Consider the following 20788-nt stretch of genomic DNA (forward strand, 5'->3'; position numbering starts at 1 on the left):
TCTTGTAGGCCACTTTGCGTTTATTTAATATTTTAGGGTTCCTACTGTTGCAATGAACCACCTTAACAAAAAGCAAGTTGGGGAAGAAAGGGTTATTGGCTTATATGTCCACACCACTGTTCATCATCCAAGGAAGTCAGAGCAGGAACTCAACCAGGGCAGGAAGCTAGAGGCAAGGGCTGACACAGAGGCCATGGAGGGATGCTGCTTGCTGGCTTGCTCCCCATGGCTTGCTCAGCCTACTTTCTTATAGAATTCAGGACAAGTAGCCCAAGGATGGTACCATCCACAATGGGCTGAGGCCTCCCCCATTAATCACTGAGAAAATACCTTTCAGCTAGGTCTTATGGAGGCATTTCTCAATTAAGGTCCCTCCTCTCAGCTACCTCTAGTTTGTGTGTAAGGTGATGTAAGACCAGCCAGCACACTTGGCATCAAGGACTGATTCATGTGGTCTAAATGTAGCTAATGGGCAAATCTCAAAACTTCAAGCCCTTCACACAGCAGTGAGCTGTGTCTGTAGCAACAGCAAACATCAGTGTGTTTGTTCCAAAGTATTCCTTAGGAAGAAAAAGTAGGGTCACCATTATTCCCTGTAAAGCCATGGGAGCCTTAAGTACAAATTACTTTTCTAAGTAGTATCTTATACATCCTTATAAACCGGATAGTTGACCCAAAATCTTTCACACAGAAAAAAATAAACAGAAATATAACTTCAAATAAAACAGGCAAGAAGATATCCAAGAAGAAACATAAGGGCACAGCATTTAAAAAGCCGCCAATGAAAAAAACCAGTACAGCATGCTGAGAAACACCTGTAAGCTCAGCATCCAGGAGGCCAAAGGAGGAGGCTGTCCTCAGCTAGAAAGCAAGACTGTCTCACAGCATCAACAACAAAAAACAAAACTACATCCCCCTCCACCCCCTTCAGCCCCCCAAAAAGCCAACCACTCACTTATGGTGTATCTGCGAACAAACACACAACAAAACCAAGTCAGTCATGGTGGCCCACACTTGTAATTCTAGCATTTGGAAGGCAGACATAGGAGGAACAACTGTATACAGTTATCCTCAGTTACTAAATAAATTGGCCAGCCTGGACTACATGGGACTATCTTCTAAGAACAAAACAAGACCAAGCCTGCCAAATAACAGAAAGAACTGGCTCAGTGTCTGCAGCAAACAGAGACATGGAGGTCACTCTACCAGGTCACTACCTGATGCCCTCTTCAATAAGGCAAGATAGGGGTTCAAATCTCAGATCTTACAGCAGCTACTCTCTTCTGTTGCCAGTTTCTTCTACTTCTTAGTTTTTTCTGCCATTGCTGCGACAAAAAGAACTTAAGAAAGAAAGCATTCGTTTTAGCTAACAGTTTAATGTACGTGTGGTGGTTTTGAAGGAGACTGGTTCTATAGGCACTGGCACATTTGAAAGGAAGTAGCCTGGTTGGAAAAAGTATGGCAGTGGCGCATGAGGTTTCAAAAAGCCCATTCCAAGCCCAGGGTTTCACTCTCTCTTCCTGCAGATCCAGATGCAGAACTCTCAGGTACCTCAGTACCATGCCTGCCTGTGTGCCACCAACCTCCCCACCATGACTACAATGGACTAAACCTCTGACACTGTATGCCAGCCCCATACTTTCTTTTATAAGAGTTGCCATCATCATGGTGTCTCTTCACAGCAAAAGAACACTAAGATAGTATAGTTCATCACCTCAGAGAAGACAAGGGAGCAAGACTTGAGATCGCTGATCCTATTTCACCACAACCAGAAGATAGAGAGGGATGTGTGTGCCTGTGGAAATGATCCTGCCCACAACTAAGATAGGTCTTCCCAAATCCCTTAACCCAATCCAGATAAACCCCCATGGGCACGCCCAGAGATACTTTTCCCAGGTGTCTCTAGATCCTGTCAAGTTGGTAATATCAATCATCATAATTTCTAAATTAAGGTGAAGCCAACATCGTTGGACCGGCAAGTACTACAGTGAGGAATAGGTGAGGAATGGGCAAAGTCCACTGGAAAAGAATTACACAAAAAGCAGAAATATTCTGATACACCAACAGTTCCCCAAACGCTCCTGACTGGTTTCTGCCCCCAAATCTTCCCAACTAGGGCAAAAGCAAAGATTTTCAGACTAGCAAGAGTTCCAAATGGTCCGAGGGGGATAATAAAATGACTCAATGACTGTGCATAAAATCTATGTGTCCCTTTTCACATAACGGAATGCTTCTCAATCACAGAATAAAATAAAACCCCACATGCTGTTTTACAGGCCCCTAACACTTGTCAGTAGTAACAGCCATTCCAAGCCATCTCTAATGTATGCTTGATGTAATAATTCCTCGCTTCGGGGCTGGAGAGATGGCTCAGCGGTTAAGAGCACTGACTGCTCTTCCAGAGGTCCTGAGTTCAAATCCCAGCAACCACATGGTGGCTCACAACCATCTGTAAAGAGATCTGATGCCCTCTTCTGGTGTATCTGAAGACAGCTACAGTGTACTTATATATAATAAATGAATAAATCTTTAAAAAAAAAATTCCTCGCTTCCCTTAAAAACATGCCAATTTCTCTTTTCTACTTTTTCTTTTTTAAAGACTGGGTGTCACATTGCCCAATCTGGCCTCCACTTTAACAATAAGCAGCAGAGGACAATCTTGAAGTTCTGATCCTCGCCTTGAGCATACACCTGTTGGGTGCTAGGATTATATGTGTGACTGCCACATCCAGTTTATGTGGTGCTGAGAATCAAACCGCCAGTGTCTCATATATGCAATGCAGACTTTCTACTGACTTAGTCATATCCCAAGCCTTCTTTGTCATTTCAAACAGGACTTTTCACAACCCTGATATCTGGTTATCTTGTCCAAATAAACATTTTCAAATGGTGGCTGTTCCAACAACTTTATGAGACAGCATGTCAGTCAAGGTAGTGTGCTAGATCCATTTCCCAGGATAGTTTTGAATTAAGCAGGTCTCACTGTAATGGTAAATGTTAACTGTCAACCTGATGCAACGTAAAATCACCTGGAGAGGCTCCATGAGAAATTATCCAGATTGGGACAGCCTGTGGGCATGTCTGGGTTATTATCCTGATTACATTAATTGATATGGGAGTGTGCCCACTGTTGGTGGCTCTATGTCCTAGGAAGGAAGTTTACTAAGAATGGACAAAGCACGCTGAGCATTAGCATGCATACATCACTTCTCTGCTCTCTGGTCTTAATGGTCAAACGACAGGTTCTCCCATGCTCCTACGGATCTAAACTCCTTGCCAGGATGGTCTGTAACCTGAATTGTGAACCAAATAAACTAGTTTTCTCTTGGTTTTGTCAGAGTATTTGATCACAGTGTTTAAATGTGAGCACTCCGTGTGCACTGGCTGCTAGATGTTCTCTTCATGATTCCACAGTATTAGTTTGTATTTAATAGAAGAACCAGTTAGTCTGCAGTACATGACACTCATGTCAGGCATTAATGTTCTGATGAATTCAACTCCTGCCTCCTAGAAGTGGGCAATCTTGCTGTAGATAATCTTTTTTCTTATATTCTAGAATACATGCAAAGTTGAGAGCTTTGTCTGTGTCTTTAAAATTCAAACACATATAATACCCTTAGGCAGCCAAATCATATTACACGATACAAGATTTCAACATTCCGGCACATTGCCAGAGCTTAATGGCCACTTAGACTCAAAGTAAGGAAATGGGTCTGCATTAAGCCTACAAATCAGTCAACAATCAATAGTCAGTATTACAGTAAAGATGTGATGTGCCCTTTAAATTGCTTCTAGCATCATCTTCTAACTCAAGCTCAGTTTTAAAAACAAAACACAAGGACGATCAAACAAGAAGTGGTACACAACCTATTCTGCACAAACACGAACCTGGCATTTTGAACCACAGTTGCTCCCGGATCACACACAAGTCTTACTGTGCACCTATAGGGCAGCAGGCTGATAAATAATAGGCTGTGCTTCGGACAGTAAATTACACTGACAGCCCAGCAAGCAGAGAACAATAGCTGGGAAGCAGCACCTGGAATGTGAGTGAGTGGAAGGATTTGGTCCTCCTGCCACTCCCCATCTCTCCCCAAATCCAGCAGGGCTTTGCATCAAGGTTTAGCTGTCCAGCTTTTTATTCATTCAACATTATTTTACTATTAAGTCTCCCCCAAAATAAGCAACACCTACCACATTCATTCAAAAGGTAGCACACTGACCTGAGAAGGTGGCTCAGTGGGTAACAGTGCTTGCTAGGACCTGTGTTCCCCAGCACCCCCACAAAAAACCTGGGGTTAGCCATGCACATAGTCCACCCCCAGCACTGATGGGACAAAGACAGGTAGCCCTCTGGAGCTTACTGCCACCACCTTGGTCCCAGTTCACTGGGACCCTGCCTTAAGGGAGTAAGGCTGAGCACACCAATGTTCTCCTCTGGCCCCATGCATGCAGAGGTGTCTGTGCCTACATACATATACAATTTAAATTTAAAAAATCATGTATCTTTCTCAACATGTTTAAGATAAATAGAATGCTTATTAAGGAAGGAGGAACAGCCCTGGGTGGTGGTGGTACATGCCTTTAACCCCAGTACTCGGGAAGCAGAGGCAGGAGGATCTCTGGGATTTTAGGGACAGCCTGGTCTACAGAGCAAGTTCCAGGACAGTCAGGGCTACACAGAGGAACCCTGTCTCGAAAACTCTCCCCTCCCCCAAAAAAGGCAGCTTTTGAATTACTGATTGCATAGCACCACATTTCTTCAACACTAAGAGGTCCAGGACATCGTGGGGCCTCATGATGGAGTCAGATGTCACTGTGAACACTCACAAACCTATGCGGATCCACCAGGTCCTGCCCATTTAGAGGCCAGCCCTACTGTGACAGCCTGACATACTCTGAGTATGGGAGAGTCTAACAGAGGAGAAAGTGCCCAGAGAATAGCATACCCATGTATTCTGCTTCCTTGAGGAAATTAAGTATATCATAAACTCCTATGGTGTTTGCCTGCTTTCAGACAGTAACAGCATTTTAAAGGCACTGGAGGAATGCACGTACATATCCTCTTGCTCACGTCATTCCAAGAAATAACCAAATTAGGCAACAGTAATAAACCTTAGTCAACAAAGCCACAGTCCACTTCAGAGTCTGTTGCCCTGAAGCTCCTCTAGTTTTAGATATTGCACAGACAGAGCAGTCCTGCTTGTAAATATGTGTCAGGAGACCCGCCCTTTCTTCGGCACGCTTTGTCAGCTGCTGCTGTGCCCCAAGTGCCCCATGCTTCTGAAAAGTACCACAGACAGGCTCCTGCATCTGCACCTCAGTCTCAGCCACTCTACAGTGAGCGGCAAGGCCTCAAGCTTACCCTCGACTACTAGCAGTCATGGGCCTGTGCTGCTCCTGTGACACACAGGTGGGGCGTGTCTGTCAGAATGGAGGGCCTCACTCTGGCATCACCGGAGCAAGCTGGCCTTAACAATGCTGAGATTTTTCTACCCCTCAAACCCAAAATGAAGATGCACAATTGTGGAGCAGGAAAATGCTTTAAGCAGCAACAACACAACTGGTTCTAAGTAACAAATGATGCTACTATTCTACTCTTAGCTTCCTTCCTCTCACCAAACGAGAGTAAAAGCCACTCCAGTCTGAGCCGCTCCCTCCATTTCTTCTCATAGGAGGTACTGGTGGTGGAGACCTAGGCCCTAAGTTTCATAACTACAGAGCCACACTTTCCAACTTTGTTGGTCAAGCAAAGGGGTCACAACAGGCTGATAAGATGGACCACAGAGCACAGTGTGCAGCAGATCAGAGTGGCACAGGGTCAAGGGCTGCCCACAAGAAGTGCTGTCAATGTCTGACAAGGCTTTAACCCAAATCATATCCACTCAAGTGTCGGACAGTTGAGATGATAAAAGGATACGCTCGTTTCAGGTTCTGAACAAACAAAGCCTTTTAAAGATGCTAGACTGAAAATGACAACTTATGTTCCCCAGCTACAGAGGGTGCTGCATCAAGAGACAGCAGCAGGTTAACAGAGCTAATGAAGAAGGAAGGGATGCCTCAGTGCCAGTTCAAAGGCACAGCCCTGACAGTATCTATCCGCCCTGCTCTATTCAGATGTTAGATAAATATTTTAGCTGTGGGCTTGTTCCAAATATTCAAAAAGAACTATTCCAACTTCTTTCTTCCTTAAGGTAGTAATTGATATTCTCTGGCTCACTACGGGGTATAAGAAAGCCCTGGGAAGACAAAACAGCCTGTCATTTCCTGCTCGCTCAGAACGCATTCAGCAGCCATTTGCTTGCTTGTTCTGAAAACCTGGCTTTCAGAAGCGAGTGTGAATGGATGAATAAAAGGACTGAAATTTTATATCCCTGGCTTACAGAAAAGCAGCTTCACACTTTCCACAAACCCTGTTTGATTCCAAAGGTTACAGTTTTTATTTCCATTCACCAAACAATGTAATTGTACTCTGCTACCAAACCTCATAATGCCTGCCTTTTGTCTGATCACAAACAGGCAGGAAAATGTAATCATTTTAGTCCTCACCATGGTTGATTTAGTATAAATAACTATAAACACAAAACAGGATGCACAGTGCCCTGCCTTTGTGGAGACACCTTTTTTGGGGGGGTTGGAGGTAGTGGTTCAAGACAAGGTTTCTCTTTATAGTGTTAGCTGTCTTGGAACTCACTCTATAGACTAGGTTAGTCTGGAACTCCTTCTTCTGCCTCTTGGGTGCCGGGAAGACTTGATTTTTACAAGTTTACTGGATTTTGCCAACTGTGAGATTGACACTGGGTCAAGGTTCAGTGTCAAGGACAGCAGTTATGTTTGAACAGCATGAGTATGGAAACCACTATGTTCACATGGAGAACAAGGCCTGGCATAACTCTTGCCTCCGAATTATGCAGAGCTGGGCACAGATGTAAGCTTTGCTAAATGCAGCTCAGCTGTCATGCCCAATCTTGGCCTAAAATTTACCTGCTATTCCAGAAAAGGGTTTCTCTTCAACCAACAGGCCTCAGATGCTGCTACACTGATTCATTTGCTGGTGAGTCTTAAGAACACTAACCACAGCCTACATTAGGACTGGGAGAGATGCTATGTCAAGCTGGGAAAAGACAAGGTCCAGATGTCCATTGAAATCCTCTATGATCAGAGTTGGAAGTGACTCAGTTGTTAAGAGCTCTTGCAGAGGACCCGCGTTCAGCTCCCAGCACCAACCTGACAGTTCCAAACTGTCCCTAACTCCTATTCCAAGGGATCTTTCCCAACTCCTCTTCTGGCTCTGTGTACATGGTGCACAAACATACACAGAGAAAAAACACACAATGCACAAAAAAATTAAACCTCTATAACCTTAAAGAAAAGGTTACCATGAACTTCCCAAAGGCTCTCTTAGGGTTGGAAGAGATACAATAAAAGAAGATTAATAAACACAAATGCTTAACTAAACTTCCAACCACAGAGTACATGAACTGGCCTCATGTTTTCTTTCTTTTTTTTTTACTTCTTTTTTTTTTTTTCTTTTGGAGCTGGGTACTGAACCCAGGGCCTTGCGCTTGCTAGGCAAGCGCTCTACAAGCGCTCTACCACTGAGCTAAATCCCCAACCCGGCCTCATGTTTTCTATTACATGAACATACCAATTGGTACACAGAGACCCACTCAAGCATATGAAGTATAGTAAAGCGAGACAGAAGGAAGGTGTGTTTGGCCCACTCACGACAAAGCAACTAACTTCTTTCAAAATGGGCACATCCCAGTGCTGAGAGGCAGAGGCCAATCTGTTCTGCATAGTAAGCTCGCGGCTAGCCAAGGCTGTCCAGTGAGACCCTGTCACAAACCCTGTCTAGACCCTGTCCTAGAGCCTGGCATAATGGCTCACAACTTAACCCCATCCCTCAGGAAGATCTCAAGGCCAGTCTACACCTACAACACCACCACCACACACACACACACACACACACACACACACACACACACACACACAGTAAAGAAGTCCGAGTGCTAAGATACTGTCTGCCACTCTGACTAAGGCATTTCCAGCTGCACTATTACAGAATTCCCATCCGCACAGCGACGCTCCCAAGAGCTGCTACCCACTGTGCCAATCCCTCTGGCAAACCCAGCACTCTCTCCAGCAAACTACACAGGATCTCTGCAACCTGTTCCAAGTGCACAATTACTGAGCACACAACTTCTTTCCCTCTTTCATGTTTTATATAGCTGTGTCTAAATGGTAATGTCTCCTTCTCAAGATAGAAAATCAAAAGACAAACTGAAAATACCAATTTAGATGATAAGGGGTTACAACATTGATTCATTTTTAAGCTCACAAAGACATTTAGTTTTTCTTCTCACTGTTTAAAAAATAAACTGAGTGTCCTAAGCATACTTTACATTTCCAAGAACAGAAAAAGAAAGAAAACACAGAATATTTTATCATAAATACAGTGTGGTAAGCAAACAGCTTACCAAGCATCTCAACACCAATGCTGTGCCTGTGACAGATCAACTTTCCCGACTCTGAATTGTCTCATGATAATGTATCCTTTATTTAATACTTCTCTTTACTCTCATAAAACAGTTCAATCTACTAATTAAGGCAGATTATGAAGCTGGAGGCCAGCAAGGGCTACACTGTACTACTGGGAGACCAAAGGCTACATTGAAAACTCTATGGAAGAAAGAGGGGGCAGCTTGCTCTGTTCAGGGCTTTGTGTGCAGCAGACCATTTGTAACTGAAAAGGTCTGAACTGAAGTCTCTCTAACACATTATTGTTCCGTGACTTGTTTGGACAGAATGGGTGGCACTGAACTCTGGAATCAAGATGTGAGTAGTCAGCCCCCTGTCCTAAAGGCCCCCAAGAGAAGTGGGAGACGCACTGCCCTTGTTTGCCTAGTCACAGGACATGTAAGTGCTTACTCCAGTACTCTCCATGGGTTCAGCTGAAGTTGTTTCAGGATTTTTAATGAAAGGTTTAACATTTCTGGTACTCAAATTTCTGGACTCAAAACTGTAAAAGAATAAATCCCCATTGTTTTAGGTACCTATTAATATTAGTTTCTGGCAATTATTCAATTGTACAGTTATTCCAATACTGCTTTTTTCTAATGCCATTTAGAAATATTACAGATTAACACTGGAAAATGCAACTCCCATTTTTACGCCCTACCCATAGCCTTTGAAATATGTGTTTGTAGTCTTTTTGATGTATAGCCTTTTGAAATATACAAGAAATGTAGTTTTAAAAAAAAAAAACAGGACTATGTGAAACTATACTATATAATTCATTTGTGTCAATGATACATGAGGGCTATTCAGACGGTGGTGAGGACATACAATCTGTCTTTAACAATACACTGAAGTGAGCAAGTGGACTTCTGTAAACCTTGTGCCTAAAACCATACAGACACTGACCAGTCCAATACAGTCCACTCAGCAGCCTGTCATAGCACACTACTGCTCGTAACACAGGTTGGTAGGCCTTCTTTATGATTGTTTCCAAAAATAAAATCAATAAAACATTTTAAAAATGTCTACTAAGTATCATTCCTATGTATATTTAAGTGGTTTCCTGTTGCTTGCCACAGCAACTTTTTAACAATGCATTCTCAATGTGTGCCAACGTCACTGCATTCTCAATGTGTGCCAACGTCACTGCATTCTCAATGTGTGCCAACGTCACTGCATTCTCAATGTGTGCCAACGTCACTGCATTCTCAATGTGTGCCAACATCACTGCATTCTCAATGTGTGCCAACATCACTGCATTCTCAATGCTTGCCAACGTCACTGACTAGGATAAACAAGAGAGTAAAAGCAAAACCCATGTTAATTTCAAGAAATTAGAAACAGAAGGAAATATAGTCAGTGTTTATACGTGGAAAAATGCCCTGTGAACTTGTAAGATGACAAACTATGAGCAGTAAAGCCCGACCGGCATCTGTCAGAGCGCCCCAGCCCATCCGTCCGACCGGCATCTGTCAGAGCGCCCCAGCCCATCCGTCTGTGACAGTGCACAGATCTTATAAACAGATGTGGCAGTTCTACTCTGATACTCAGCATACAGGGTTACCACACAGTATATTCTTGTGCCCAAAAGACATGCAACATTTGAAAACCAAAAGCTCATGTATCAATGCAAAAGTCAATCACACGGGAGGAGGTGACTCCCACTATTCTCCGCTCTGAGGGCAGAGGCAATAAGATCACTGCAAGTTGTAGGCCTCCCAAGCTACTTAGTGAGTTTCAAGTCAGTCATAGCCACATATGAAATTCCGTCTCAAAAAAAAAAAAAAAAAAAAAACCTTATCAGGACTGGAGAGATGGCTCAGCAGTTAAGAACACTGGCTGCTTTTCCAAAGGACCTGAGTTCAATTCCCAGCACCAACGTGGCAGCTCACAACTGTCTATAACTCCTCTTCCAGGATGTCAAACACCCTCACACAGACATACATGCTGTCAAAACACCAATTTATATAAAATAAAATCACTAATTAAAAAAGATCAAGTATATGGTATGTGAATAAAAAAACAGACTACCAGATATTCTTCTAAAATTGAGCAAATGACAATGTCCAATTTTACTATTATCCACAGCCAAAACACACCAGAAGAAAGGTAAAAGGAAGACCCTCAATGCTAACAGTGGCACTACAATAATCAGGCGCAAACATGATATTGCTGGACTTTAACATAAAATGAGAGCACAGAGCAGTGCTCCTCACCCTTCCTAATGCAGCGACCCTTTAATACAGTTCCTCATGTTGTAGTGAACCCCATCCATAAAAGTATTTTTGTTGCTACTTCATAACTACAGTTTTTCTATTGTTATAGATCAAAATGTAAATATCTGATATGCAGGATATCTAATATGTAACCCCCAAAGAAGTCATGATCCATAGTTTAAGAATCACGGGCATAGATCAACTGAGCTACAAACCACAATTAAAACCATCAATTCCTACAGATAAACTTGAGTTAGTAGTCCAGTTCAAAGTCTTTTCAGGCCAAAGCTATATTTTCCCTTTCTTGACAAGAAGATGAAGCTGACAGCAGCTTAATATTACCAAGTCTGACCTTTTCTTCAGGTCTAAACGATAAATTCTCCCCTACTCTGCAGGTGTAGGGTAGGAAGAAAACCTGGGCAAGCACGAGGACCTGGGTTCAGCTGTGAAAGCTGCATGGGGAGGGGCGTACCTACAATCCAGCAGTGGAGAGAAGGAGGGCAGAGATATGTGGGTGCCCAGAACCTCACGGGCCAGCCAGCCTGCCTCACATGCTCAATTTCCAGGCTAATGAGAAACCCTTTTTTAAACAAAAGGTTAAAAGTGCCCAAAAATAGATAAAAAAGGTTGCCTTCAGCATTCTTCCCGTGCCTACCTGTACCCTCCCCTAAAATCACATACAGGTGGGTGAACACATGGGAATACACACCCAACTGTCTTGGATTATTATGCATTCTGGCAAAGTCCAAGTGAGAGCTGGAAAATCTGAAGTAGAGCAACTTTAGTCTTAAAGTTCAAAGCTTTTCCCACACAAGACTAAAACTCATTGCAATAATCATTCCAAATTAAGAAATTCCTTCTGATGTGACTGAGCATACATTGCTAGGAAACCATCCACCAGGATGCTGGAGAAGATGTTCTTACACTAAGCAAATGGCTGGAAGAAATCACCACTCTTCCTCCTACAGCCAGAGCCAGCTCCCTGCCAAAGTATTTGAGTTCTATCCAGTTCATGCCGTCTGATCAATGCCAGACGTACTATGGCAGAGCACCAATACTTGAGATCGGCTAGTATTTAACTTGTTAAAAGGCAAAATAAAAATAAAAACCTCAGGGTTTTTACATTTTGGGAACATTCAGTAATTGAGGAAATCATGAATATCAGTAATTTCTAGTCTCCATTCAAAACTACATGTTTCCAAATTAGAATAAATGCAGAAATATAGAAGCAAAGTAAATGGGTCTTCAAAGGGTAGTGGCATACAGTATTGATTTAAGTCTGCCTCATAGAGAACACAATTACCACCCAATTTCTTCCTGGACTTGCCTTTGTGGGACCTGAATCCTTTCAATTTCAAAGGAAATTGGAATAGGTGATAGCACAGTCACAACTCCTCAGGAGCTCTGGGACCATGAGCCAGACCACGCAAGAGTGGGTCCTATCTCAAGCAAACCAACACAAACAGCACGTGCTTTCATTCCAACACAAAACTACTCAAACCATGAGGTTTCTTCTTAACAGTTTTATAGCAGTTTCTGATTAGATTAAAATAGCGAGTAACATCGAGTGGAATGCTTGGCTCAACGAGAGACTTGGTCTGCTATTAGGCCATTTCCTGGTATCACTAATGCGGAAATATTTCCTGATAATCATTGAGTCAGTTTCAGTAAATAGTACTTTAAGGCCCAATACAACAAGATGCAAAAAGAAATTCAAACAATAAATAGTAAAATATCTGATATCTAGTAAAGAAAGCAAGAGAAACTGAACAATTCCTGTCTCTGTACCCTTGGACTAAGTCCAAGTAAAGAAGTGAAATCTGTACTCAGGACCAAAATTATCTAAAAAGTAACAGGTTGGAACTGCTTTCTTGGGGTTGGGGATTTAGCTCAGTGGTAGAGCGCTTGCCTAGAAAGCGCAAGGCCCTGGGTTCGGTCCCCAGCTCCTAAAAAAAGAACAAAAAAAAAAAAAAAAAAAAAAAGAAGGAACTGCTTTCTTAAATTTAGCCACAAAGAGCACTCTGAAAACAACCCAATGATTCTCCTCTCATCTCCAAACCCGAATCTCTTGTTCTTTTAGTTCCTGGGCAAGAAGAAAATCAAGTAAGAAAGTGGTGTTCTAACTGGTGAAGAAAGGGCTGTGGCCTACAGCCTGGGTACAAGCTCCACTGTGCTCGCAGCTGGCAGCCCTTACCTGAATGTCCGTGTCCTTCACAGGCTCGAGAGGTTCAAAAGTGGTGGCTGCACTCAGACTCTCCAGTCTCTGGGAGATGTGGGATATGTCAAGTCCACGTGACCCGAGAAGAACTGATCTATATGGGGATGAGGACAGGAAGACAAGGGAGAGAAAGCAGTATTAGGGTATCTACTACATACCGAAAAGTACTAGACAAGGGAGAGAAAGTAGTATTAGGGTATCTACTACACACCGAAAAGTACTAGAGAGTTGTTTTCATTCAAAACCTCCTACCTTGGAATAGAGTAGGAGACCAGAACAAATGGTAGAGCACCACCGAGAAAAGCTTCACTTTCTGACCAGCTGCTTTTCTATGGCTGCTTTCTTACCTTCCCATAAAGGTCTACAAACTTAAACAACAGACATAACACTGCATGTGTGAGTGAGAAAGACATCCAAGCTAGCAATGACTGACTTAGGGAGAGGACCTCATTACAGAACGATATGACATAAACCTAGTGAGCTCCAAACACTTTGAGGAAATCCATGAGACAGATGCCATTACTCCACCCTGTTTTGCGTATAAGAAGCTAGGGTGGTGTGGTGGTTTGATTGTTTGGCCCAGGAAGTGGCATTATTAGGAGTGTGGCCTTGTTGGAGTAGATATGGCCTTGTTAAAGGAAGTGTGCCACTGTGGGGGTGGGCTTTGACACCCTCCTGGATGCCGGGAGAGACAGTTTGCTCCTAGCTTCCTTATGAACAAGATGTAGAACTCTCAGCTCCTCCTGTGCCAGGCCTGCCTGGAAGCTGCTATGCTACCAGTTTGATGATAATGGTCTGAACCTCTAAACACGTAAGCCAGCCACAATTAAATGTTGTCCTTTGTAAGAGCTGCCTTGTTATAGTATCTCTTTACAGCAATGGAAACCCTAATTAAGACAGGTGTGAAAAGACTAACCAACTTGTCCAAAGTTACACAGCCAGGACACAGCAAACACAGATGATAATCACTCTATCCTAGAACTAGAAAACAAACTCTTCACCACCACTCTATGCTTAACTGCTTTTGGAAGGAAAAGCAGGAGAGCACAACATTTTAACTCCATGAGTACCCACGTCTAAACGTTAGCTGAGGAAACTGTCTCGGGCAGTAGCAGATAACTTGCACAGAAACAGTCAGACCAGAGTCAAGGTCTATTCTGCATGGCTTCTCTTCAAACTCCAGGTACCATGCTACTATACCTTCAAATTCTCTCTCTCTACTGCTCAGCCAATAAGATAGTAGGCTGTTTTCTGAACAATAAATGCTTTGGAAGTAAATCAGAAATATAGCCAACTTCATTTCTCCTCATCTAGGCAGCAAAACAATGAATACATTTTGAATGAATGAATGAATGAATGAATGAACGAACGAATGAATGGTCCAGTATGACATTGTTTATCAGTTAGAAAGGCTGAACCAGGAAGACTGCAAGCTCCAAGCTAGCCTGGGCTACAGGCGAGCCCTTCTCTCAAAAATCAAAACAAAAGCCAAGAGATCCTCCCTAATACCTAAAGCTCTTTAAAGAAAGAAATTTGGGTAAGTTAGGTCAGCTTTCTTCGTTAGTTACATTTTGGGAATATCAAATCATAATACAAAATTAGCAATCTAAAAAATAAACCTGGCTAGTTAGTTTTGCTTTTATTTCTATTTCGTGATGTGTGTGTGTGTGTGTGTGTGTGTGTGTATGTACACATATGTGCACCAGTGCGTTCTCTCAAAGTAGAGCTGCTGGGTTAAATTAGAATTCTGTTAAGTCTTTTAACTTAGTCACCACAAAAGTCACCAGGTCCCTTGGCGCTAGATTCACAGGTCACTTGACATGGGTGCTTGCCTGGGAAGCAAATGCAGCTCCTCTAGACGGGCAACCAGGGCTTTCCACCTCTAAGCCTCTCTCCAGCTACTTCTGTTTTATTTGTTTTTAGAAGTCTCACTTTCAACTCCAAATATAGAAAATGTCTCCATGCCTAACTAGCCAGGTTTATTTTTTAGATTGCTAATTTTGTATTATGATTTGATATTCCCAAAATGTAACTAACGAAGTATGCTTTCACCTTGAGTAAGAAGCTAGAAAGCCAGGCTGAATGAGACCCCAGATGGTGATGGAGACGGAGGAGGACGAAGGGGGCTGCAGCCTCTGGGACCTCACAAGACACCTGTGAGCATAATTCAACATTTTCACTCCCAATCTAACAGAAGAAAAAGGGTCCCCTATGCTTAGCTGTATTCTGGTAAATGTTGACAGCTCCTCCCAGGAGATTCTTAATTCCTTATGCCACCATCTCTGGACTTCCCTTCTAAGCTGACATATCTGATAGACAGCCTACCTCTCTCCCAACAATCCTTAACAGTTATCTTCCTTCCACAGTGCTTCTCAATCCTGGCTCCCTCTCAGGATCGCCTACACAAAGACCTACTCTGACTTCTCCTGGACAAAGTGGGGAATCAAGTATAGTATAATGTCCCCTCCTTTTAGGAAAGCTCTACTAATATATACTTGCATACATAAGAACTCATCAGTTACCGTGTACATACAATACAGTATGTACAGTGTACATACAGTACAGAAACCTTAGTATGTTCATATACAGAAGTACACAACCATCACCACGATCAATTCTACAATATTTTTATTATCCCCCAAAGTAAGCTCTGTCTTGAGAAATACTTCCCTGTTTCCCCGTATAAGACCCTGACAATGCATATAAATGGAGTAAGACAATGGTCTTTTGTGACTGCTTCCTTTCTCTTAGTGTAATGCTTTTGAGGCTCATCTATCTGGGGTTGATTTAAGACTTCATTATATTTTATACCATACCTCATTTTATGTAACCATTAATCAATCAGTGAGCATTTGGGCTGCTCCTAAGGTTTTCCCTATTATGAAAAATGTTGCCAAGAACATCTACGCATAAGTTTCACATAAATGTTTACATTTCTCTTGGTTATATACCTCAAAGTAGAGCTGCTGGGTTAAATTAGAATTCTGTTAAGTCTTTTGAGGAACCCAGACCTTTTTCCAAAGTAGTCACACCATTTTACATGCCATCAGCAATCTACAATTCCCACATCCTCACCTTTATGACTACACTATCTTGTCAGTCTCCCTTTCTGGTTGTTATAAAAAAAATGATTAAATGCAAGATTAAAATACTATATTTTTCATACTTATCACCCAGCTTCAACAATTCATAGGACATGATCACTGTTGGCCATCTATCCTATTTTTCTCCACTGCTCCAATTACTTTGAGGTATATTACAGTAAAATCAATGTATTTCCCAGTTGCCTCATAATTTGAAAATCTGTGTTTGTCTGAATGAGTGCCATATATGATCTTGTGGGCGACTGGTATGCTTTCTAAATCTTTTTTCTTTTTTTTCTTTTCTTTTTTTCTTTTTTTTTTTCTTTTTTTTGGGAGCTGGGGACCAAACCCAGGGCCTTAAGCACTCTACCACTGAGCTAAATCCCCAACCCCTAAATCTTTTTTCTTTATAGGTTTTCCCCTCCAACTCATTTTTTCCTTCTAGTTTCTTTGTAGACGAGTTTAGGTGTGCCTGTAAGACAATTTAACTCAGATTTAATCATATGGGTCACCTAATCTGGGAAAATGCTGGGTCTGATTCAACAGCTCTGGATAGCGTATAGAGCCTGATACTCGTCATTTCAACAAGCCTTGTGGTCGACACTTAGGTTACTGATATGAAGAGTTCGCTCAAAGCAAGTGCTAAAGGTCTGATTACATGCAGGAGCCACTGGTCTGTTGCTATGTCCTAGTCACATTTCTATCACGAGGTATGGAATGTCCGCAGACACTGATGCCCACTGCTTAGACTCAGCTGCTCCTTGTGGGCTTACAAACTGGACCGTACTTCTACCTTTGTGAATCCTACGGTCGAACATGTGCTCACCCTGAACAGTGAGCTGGCTCTCCAGCACTCTTCAATGTGACTGACTGTTATTTTGGTATCATCAAAAATTGAAACACATTTGATATTTTAACCTACTGGATTCTTACAGGTTTATTTTTTAAGTTTTATTTCTATTTTGTACATATGGATGTTTACCTACATGTATGTCTATGTACCACATATGTACATGATGCTGTGGAGGCCCTGAGACTAGAGTTACAGATGTTATGAGCTGCTGCCATGTGGGTGTAGGTTCTCTGGAAGAGCAGCCAGTGCTCTTAGGTGCTAAGCCATCTCTCCAATCTCCTATGCATTTCTTACCCTCCTGATGCTCAAATGATCTCACCTTTGGCCAGTGGAAGCCTCTTCACATTTATTTCTAAGTTTTAATTTCATTTCATTTTTGTGTTGATGTAGAGGTGTGTGTGTGTGTGTGTGTGTGTGTGTGTGTGTGTGTGTGTGTGTGTTTTGGCTTTTGGCTTTTGGCTTATGGTGTTGAGGATAAAACCTGGGAGCTTACACACACTAAACCTCTATTTAACAGGTATCAGTACTGCCTTCCGAGTTCTTTCTGAAGTGACTCCAGTAAGTCTTTGTAACTGCCATCTGACATGGCAAGTTTCAGGTGAGTCTTAAGCAGAGTCAGGGATCAGCCACCTCTCCAAAGAGCACTAGTTACCTTTAAAGAACTTTACAGACAATCCTCTGGGCAACCAGGATTGCTGTACTGTTTCTAGGCCTCTTCAAAAGCAGAGCTAGAAATGGAGCTTCTCGTTTTGTCTTCAGTTTCTTGTGACAAATTACAGCATGAGTTGACATTACTGCTTTCAATTCAAACTTAAGAACACTGAATTTCAGGCTTGCTTCAGATGCTCTAATTGTATCTCCTCTTCCCGTCACAAAAGTCTCACCACCATAACTAATAATGTATTTTAACCTACTCAATATATGTCTCCAGAAAACAGTAATAGCCTTCTACCAGTAACAATCTATTATATATTAAATAACATTAAAATATAATATAGAGATATTATCAACTGATAAGCATTTAGTTTGTTTTATCCATTTTAGGAATTTTTTTCAACTTAAACTTTATTTGAAAAAATATACTAAATATTTACATACCACTCCGAAGTCAAGTCCATTAAAAGGTCCCTGTCATCTTCACCATATTCCTCTCTCTTAACGCTTTGACATGTGGGGCTCTGCTGACACTGTAGAGTGTCCCTCTCAAGGAGTTCAATTTCCAAAAGGTACCAAAGTTCCACTGCAAACAAATCTTTCCTATCCACACCAATTGTGGTGGTTCAAGGGAGACTAGTCCCCACAGACTCACATATTTGAATGCTTGCTCCCTAGTTACTGTTTGGGAGGGATTAGGAGGTGTGGCCTTGTTGGAGGATGGGCTTTAAGGTTTCAAAAACCCCCACCAAGCCCAGTCTCCTTCTGCCTGTTGCCTTCGGATCTGGATGTAAGCTCTGTCACAGCTCCTACGCCATGCCTGCCCTAATTCAATAGTTCCTCCTTTTATACTGTGCCATAATCGTGGTATCGTCTCACTGCGATAGTAACCCTTGACACCAATCAATCCACATCCCATGTTCCAATCATCTCCTTCATCAGATTCTCACAGGTGATCAGACTGAGCCACAATATTTCCTTCCCAATCATGCCAAAGCCAGGTAGCAGATAACTAGAGACAGCCTCTGTACCTCAGAGCCTACAAAAATTCCCCACCCTAACTAATTCTAACCATATTTACCATCCTTCTACAGAAACCACAATGAAAGCTCCTGCCCTTGCTCTATCTGCCTCTTGATTAGGTTTGGGCTATAATCCCAAAAGATACAACCTACACAACCATAACCCTGAATGGCAAAATCTCAAAAGATCAAAATACAAAAAAATATAATTCTGGAAAAAATAATTTTAAAACTTTAAAGAATATTTATTGGAGTCAGACAATATGACAGAGGTAGACACCTATAATCCCAGCATTTGAGAGGTAGTCAGGAGGATCAGAAATTCAAGGTGATCCCCCTTCATAGAGCCTGAGGCCAGTCTAGACTTCGTGAAACCCTGTCTCAAAACAAGCACAAAAGGCATTTGTCTTATTTACGTGCACTAAACCCAGAGGGTTTTGCTGCTGCTGTTGTTTCTTAAGATAGGGTCTCTCTGTTATGCAGCCCTGGCTGTCCTAGAACAAACCTAAGATTCTGAGGTACTAAGCACATGCTCTACCAACAAGCTACATTTCAAGTCCCAACTCAACCCCCCTCATGCACATGCATGCATGCCTGAGTGTATGCAAGTGTAACAGTTTTGGTCTGTACCTGAGGCTGCCCTGGAACACATGGTGTAGACAGAGGACATCTGCCTGAGACTAAAGGTGTGCATTATCATGCCCAGCTAGTTTGTCTTTTTAAATGGAGTCATTTGGGAAACACAAAACATTCTGTGGGTGGTTTTATTCAAATGGTTTTACAAGTGTAAACAAATATACCACAACTCTGTGGGTGGTTTGAATAAGAATGGCCCCCATAGTCTCAGACAGAATGCTTGGTCATTATGGGATGGCACCATTTGAGAAGGATTAGGAGGAGGTGTAGCCTTGGTGGAGGAACTGTATCACTGAGGGTGGCTTTGAGGTTTCAGAAGCTCATGCCCACCCAGTCTTTCCCTCCCTGCCTTTGGGATCATGCATGTGAAGCACTCAGCTGTTTCTCCAGTGCTGTTCTGCTCCCACTGTGATGATATAGACTCCGCCTCTGAAACTGTAAGCCAGCCTCCAGGTAAATATTCTTTAAAAGAGTTGCTTTGTCAGGTTGGGTGTGGTGGTGCACACCTTGAATTTCCACACTTGAGAGGCAGAGAGGCAGAGAGGCAAGCAGATCTCTGAGTTCAAGGCCAGGCTGGTCTACAGAGGGAGTTTCAAGACAGCCAGGGCTACACAGAAAAACTCTTGGGGGTGGGAGAGGAGAGAGTTGCCTTGAACATGGTATCTCTTCACAGCAATAAACAGTGACTAAGACAAACTATAAGAACAAAGCTATAAGGGAAAACCTTATTCAAAAATAGGTTAAAAAAGAACAGGCAAGGGGTTGGGGATTTAGCTCAGTGGTAGAGCGCTTGCCTAGGAAGTGCAAGGCCCTGGGTTCGGTCCCCAGCTCTAAAAAGTAGAAAAGAAAAAAAAAAAAAAAAAAAAGAACAAGCAAAAATGTATAAGGATATAAAGCCCTGCGTTCATTCCACAAATATCCAACAAAAGCCTTTTATTCATTTGTCATTACAATTGGTAGTTGGTGTACCCAGCTATGTTTGTTGTTTGAGACAGGGATTCTCTGTGTAGCCCTGGCTGTCCTGAAACTCATTCAGTAGACCAGGCTGGCCTTGACTTACCTCTGGATTAAAGCTGTGTACCACAGCTTTATAACTGCAGTCATATAAAAGAGCATGATGGATAACCTCTCTCTGCTAGCTTTTTAAAATGTATTCTGTGATATATATCACCATAAGCATGCCCTATTATGTCTTCCACAATTCTGTGTTGATTTGGGTACACAGATAGAAATCCAACCTGTGCCACAGTGATATAAAACCACAAAGTTGGGAGAAATAAACTAGCACCACTGTCTAAGTTCCTCTCATAGCACCACTGTCTAAGTTCCTCTCATAGCACCACTGTCTAAGTACCTATCATAGCACCACTGTCTAAGTACCTATCATAGCACCACTGTCTAAGTACCTATCATAGCACCACTGTCTAAGTACCTATCATAGCACCACTGTCTAAGTTCCTCTCATAGCACCACTGTCTAAGTACCTATCATAGCACCACTGTCTAAGTACCTATCATAGCACCACTGTCTAAGTTCCTCTCATAGCACCACTGTCTAAGTACCTATCATAGCACCACTGTCTAAGT

The 20788-nt window shown here is 42.4% G+C and overlaps 1 protein-coding gene across 2 annotated transcripts in view; it reads right to left on the bottom strand.

The window, feature by feature from the left end:
* The window catches only part of Nup93 (nucleoporin 93), a 103784-nt gene that overhangs the window by 57517 nt on the left and 25479 nt on the right, over positions 1-20788 (bottom strand). For both annotated transcript variants that reach the window (NM_001011925.1, XM_063277858.1), the window contains exon 3: positions 12931-13048. In NM_001011925.1, the coding sequence (NP_001011925.1) occupies positions 12931-13048 (118 nt within the window). The remainder of the gene's footprint in view (positions 1-12930; positions 13049-20788) is intronic.

This window comes from Rattus norvegicus, chromosome 19, assembly GCF_036323735.1.
Source record: "Rattus norvegicus strain BN/NHsdMcwi chromosome 19, GRCr8, whole genome shotgun sequence".
Classification (NCBI taxonomy): Eukaryota; Metazoa; Chordata; class Mammalia; order Rodentia; family Muridae; genus Rattus; species Rattus norvegicus.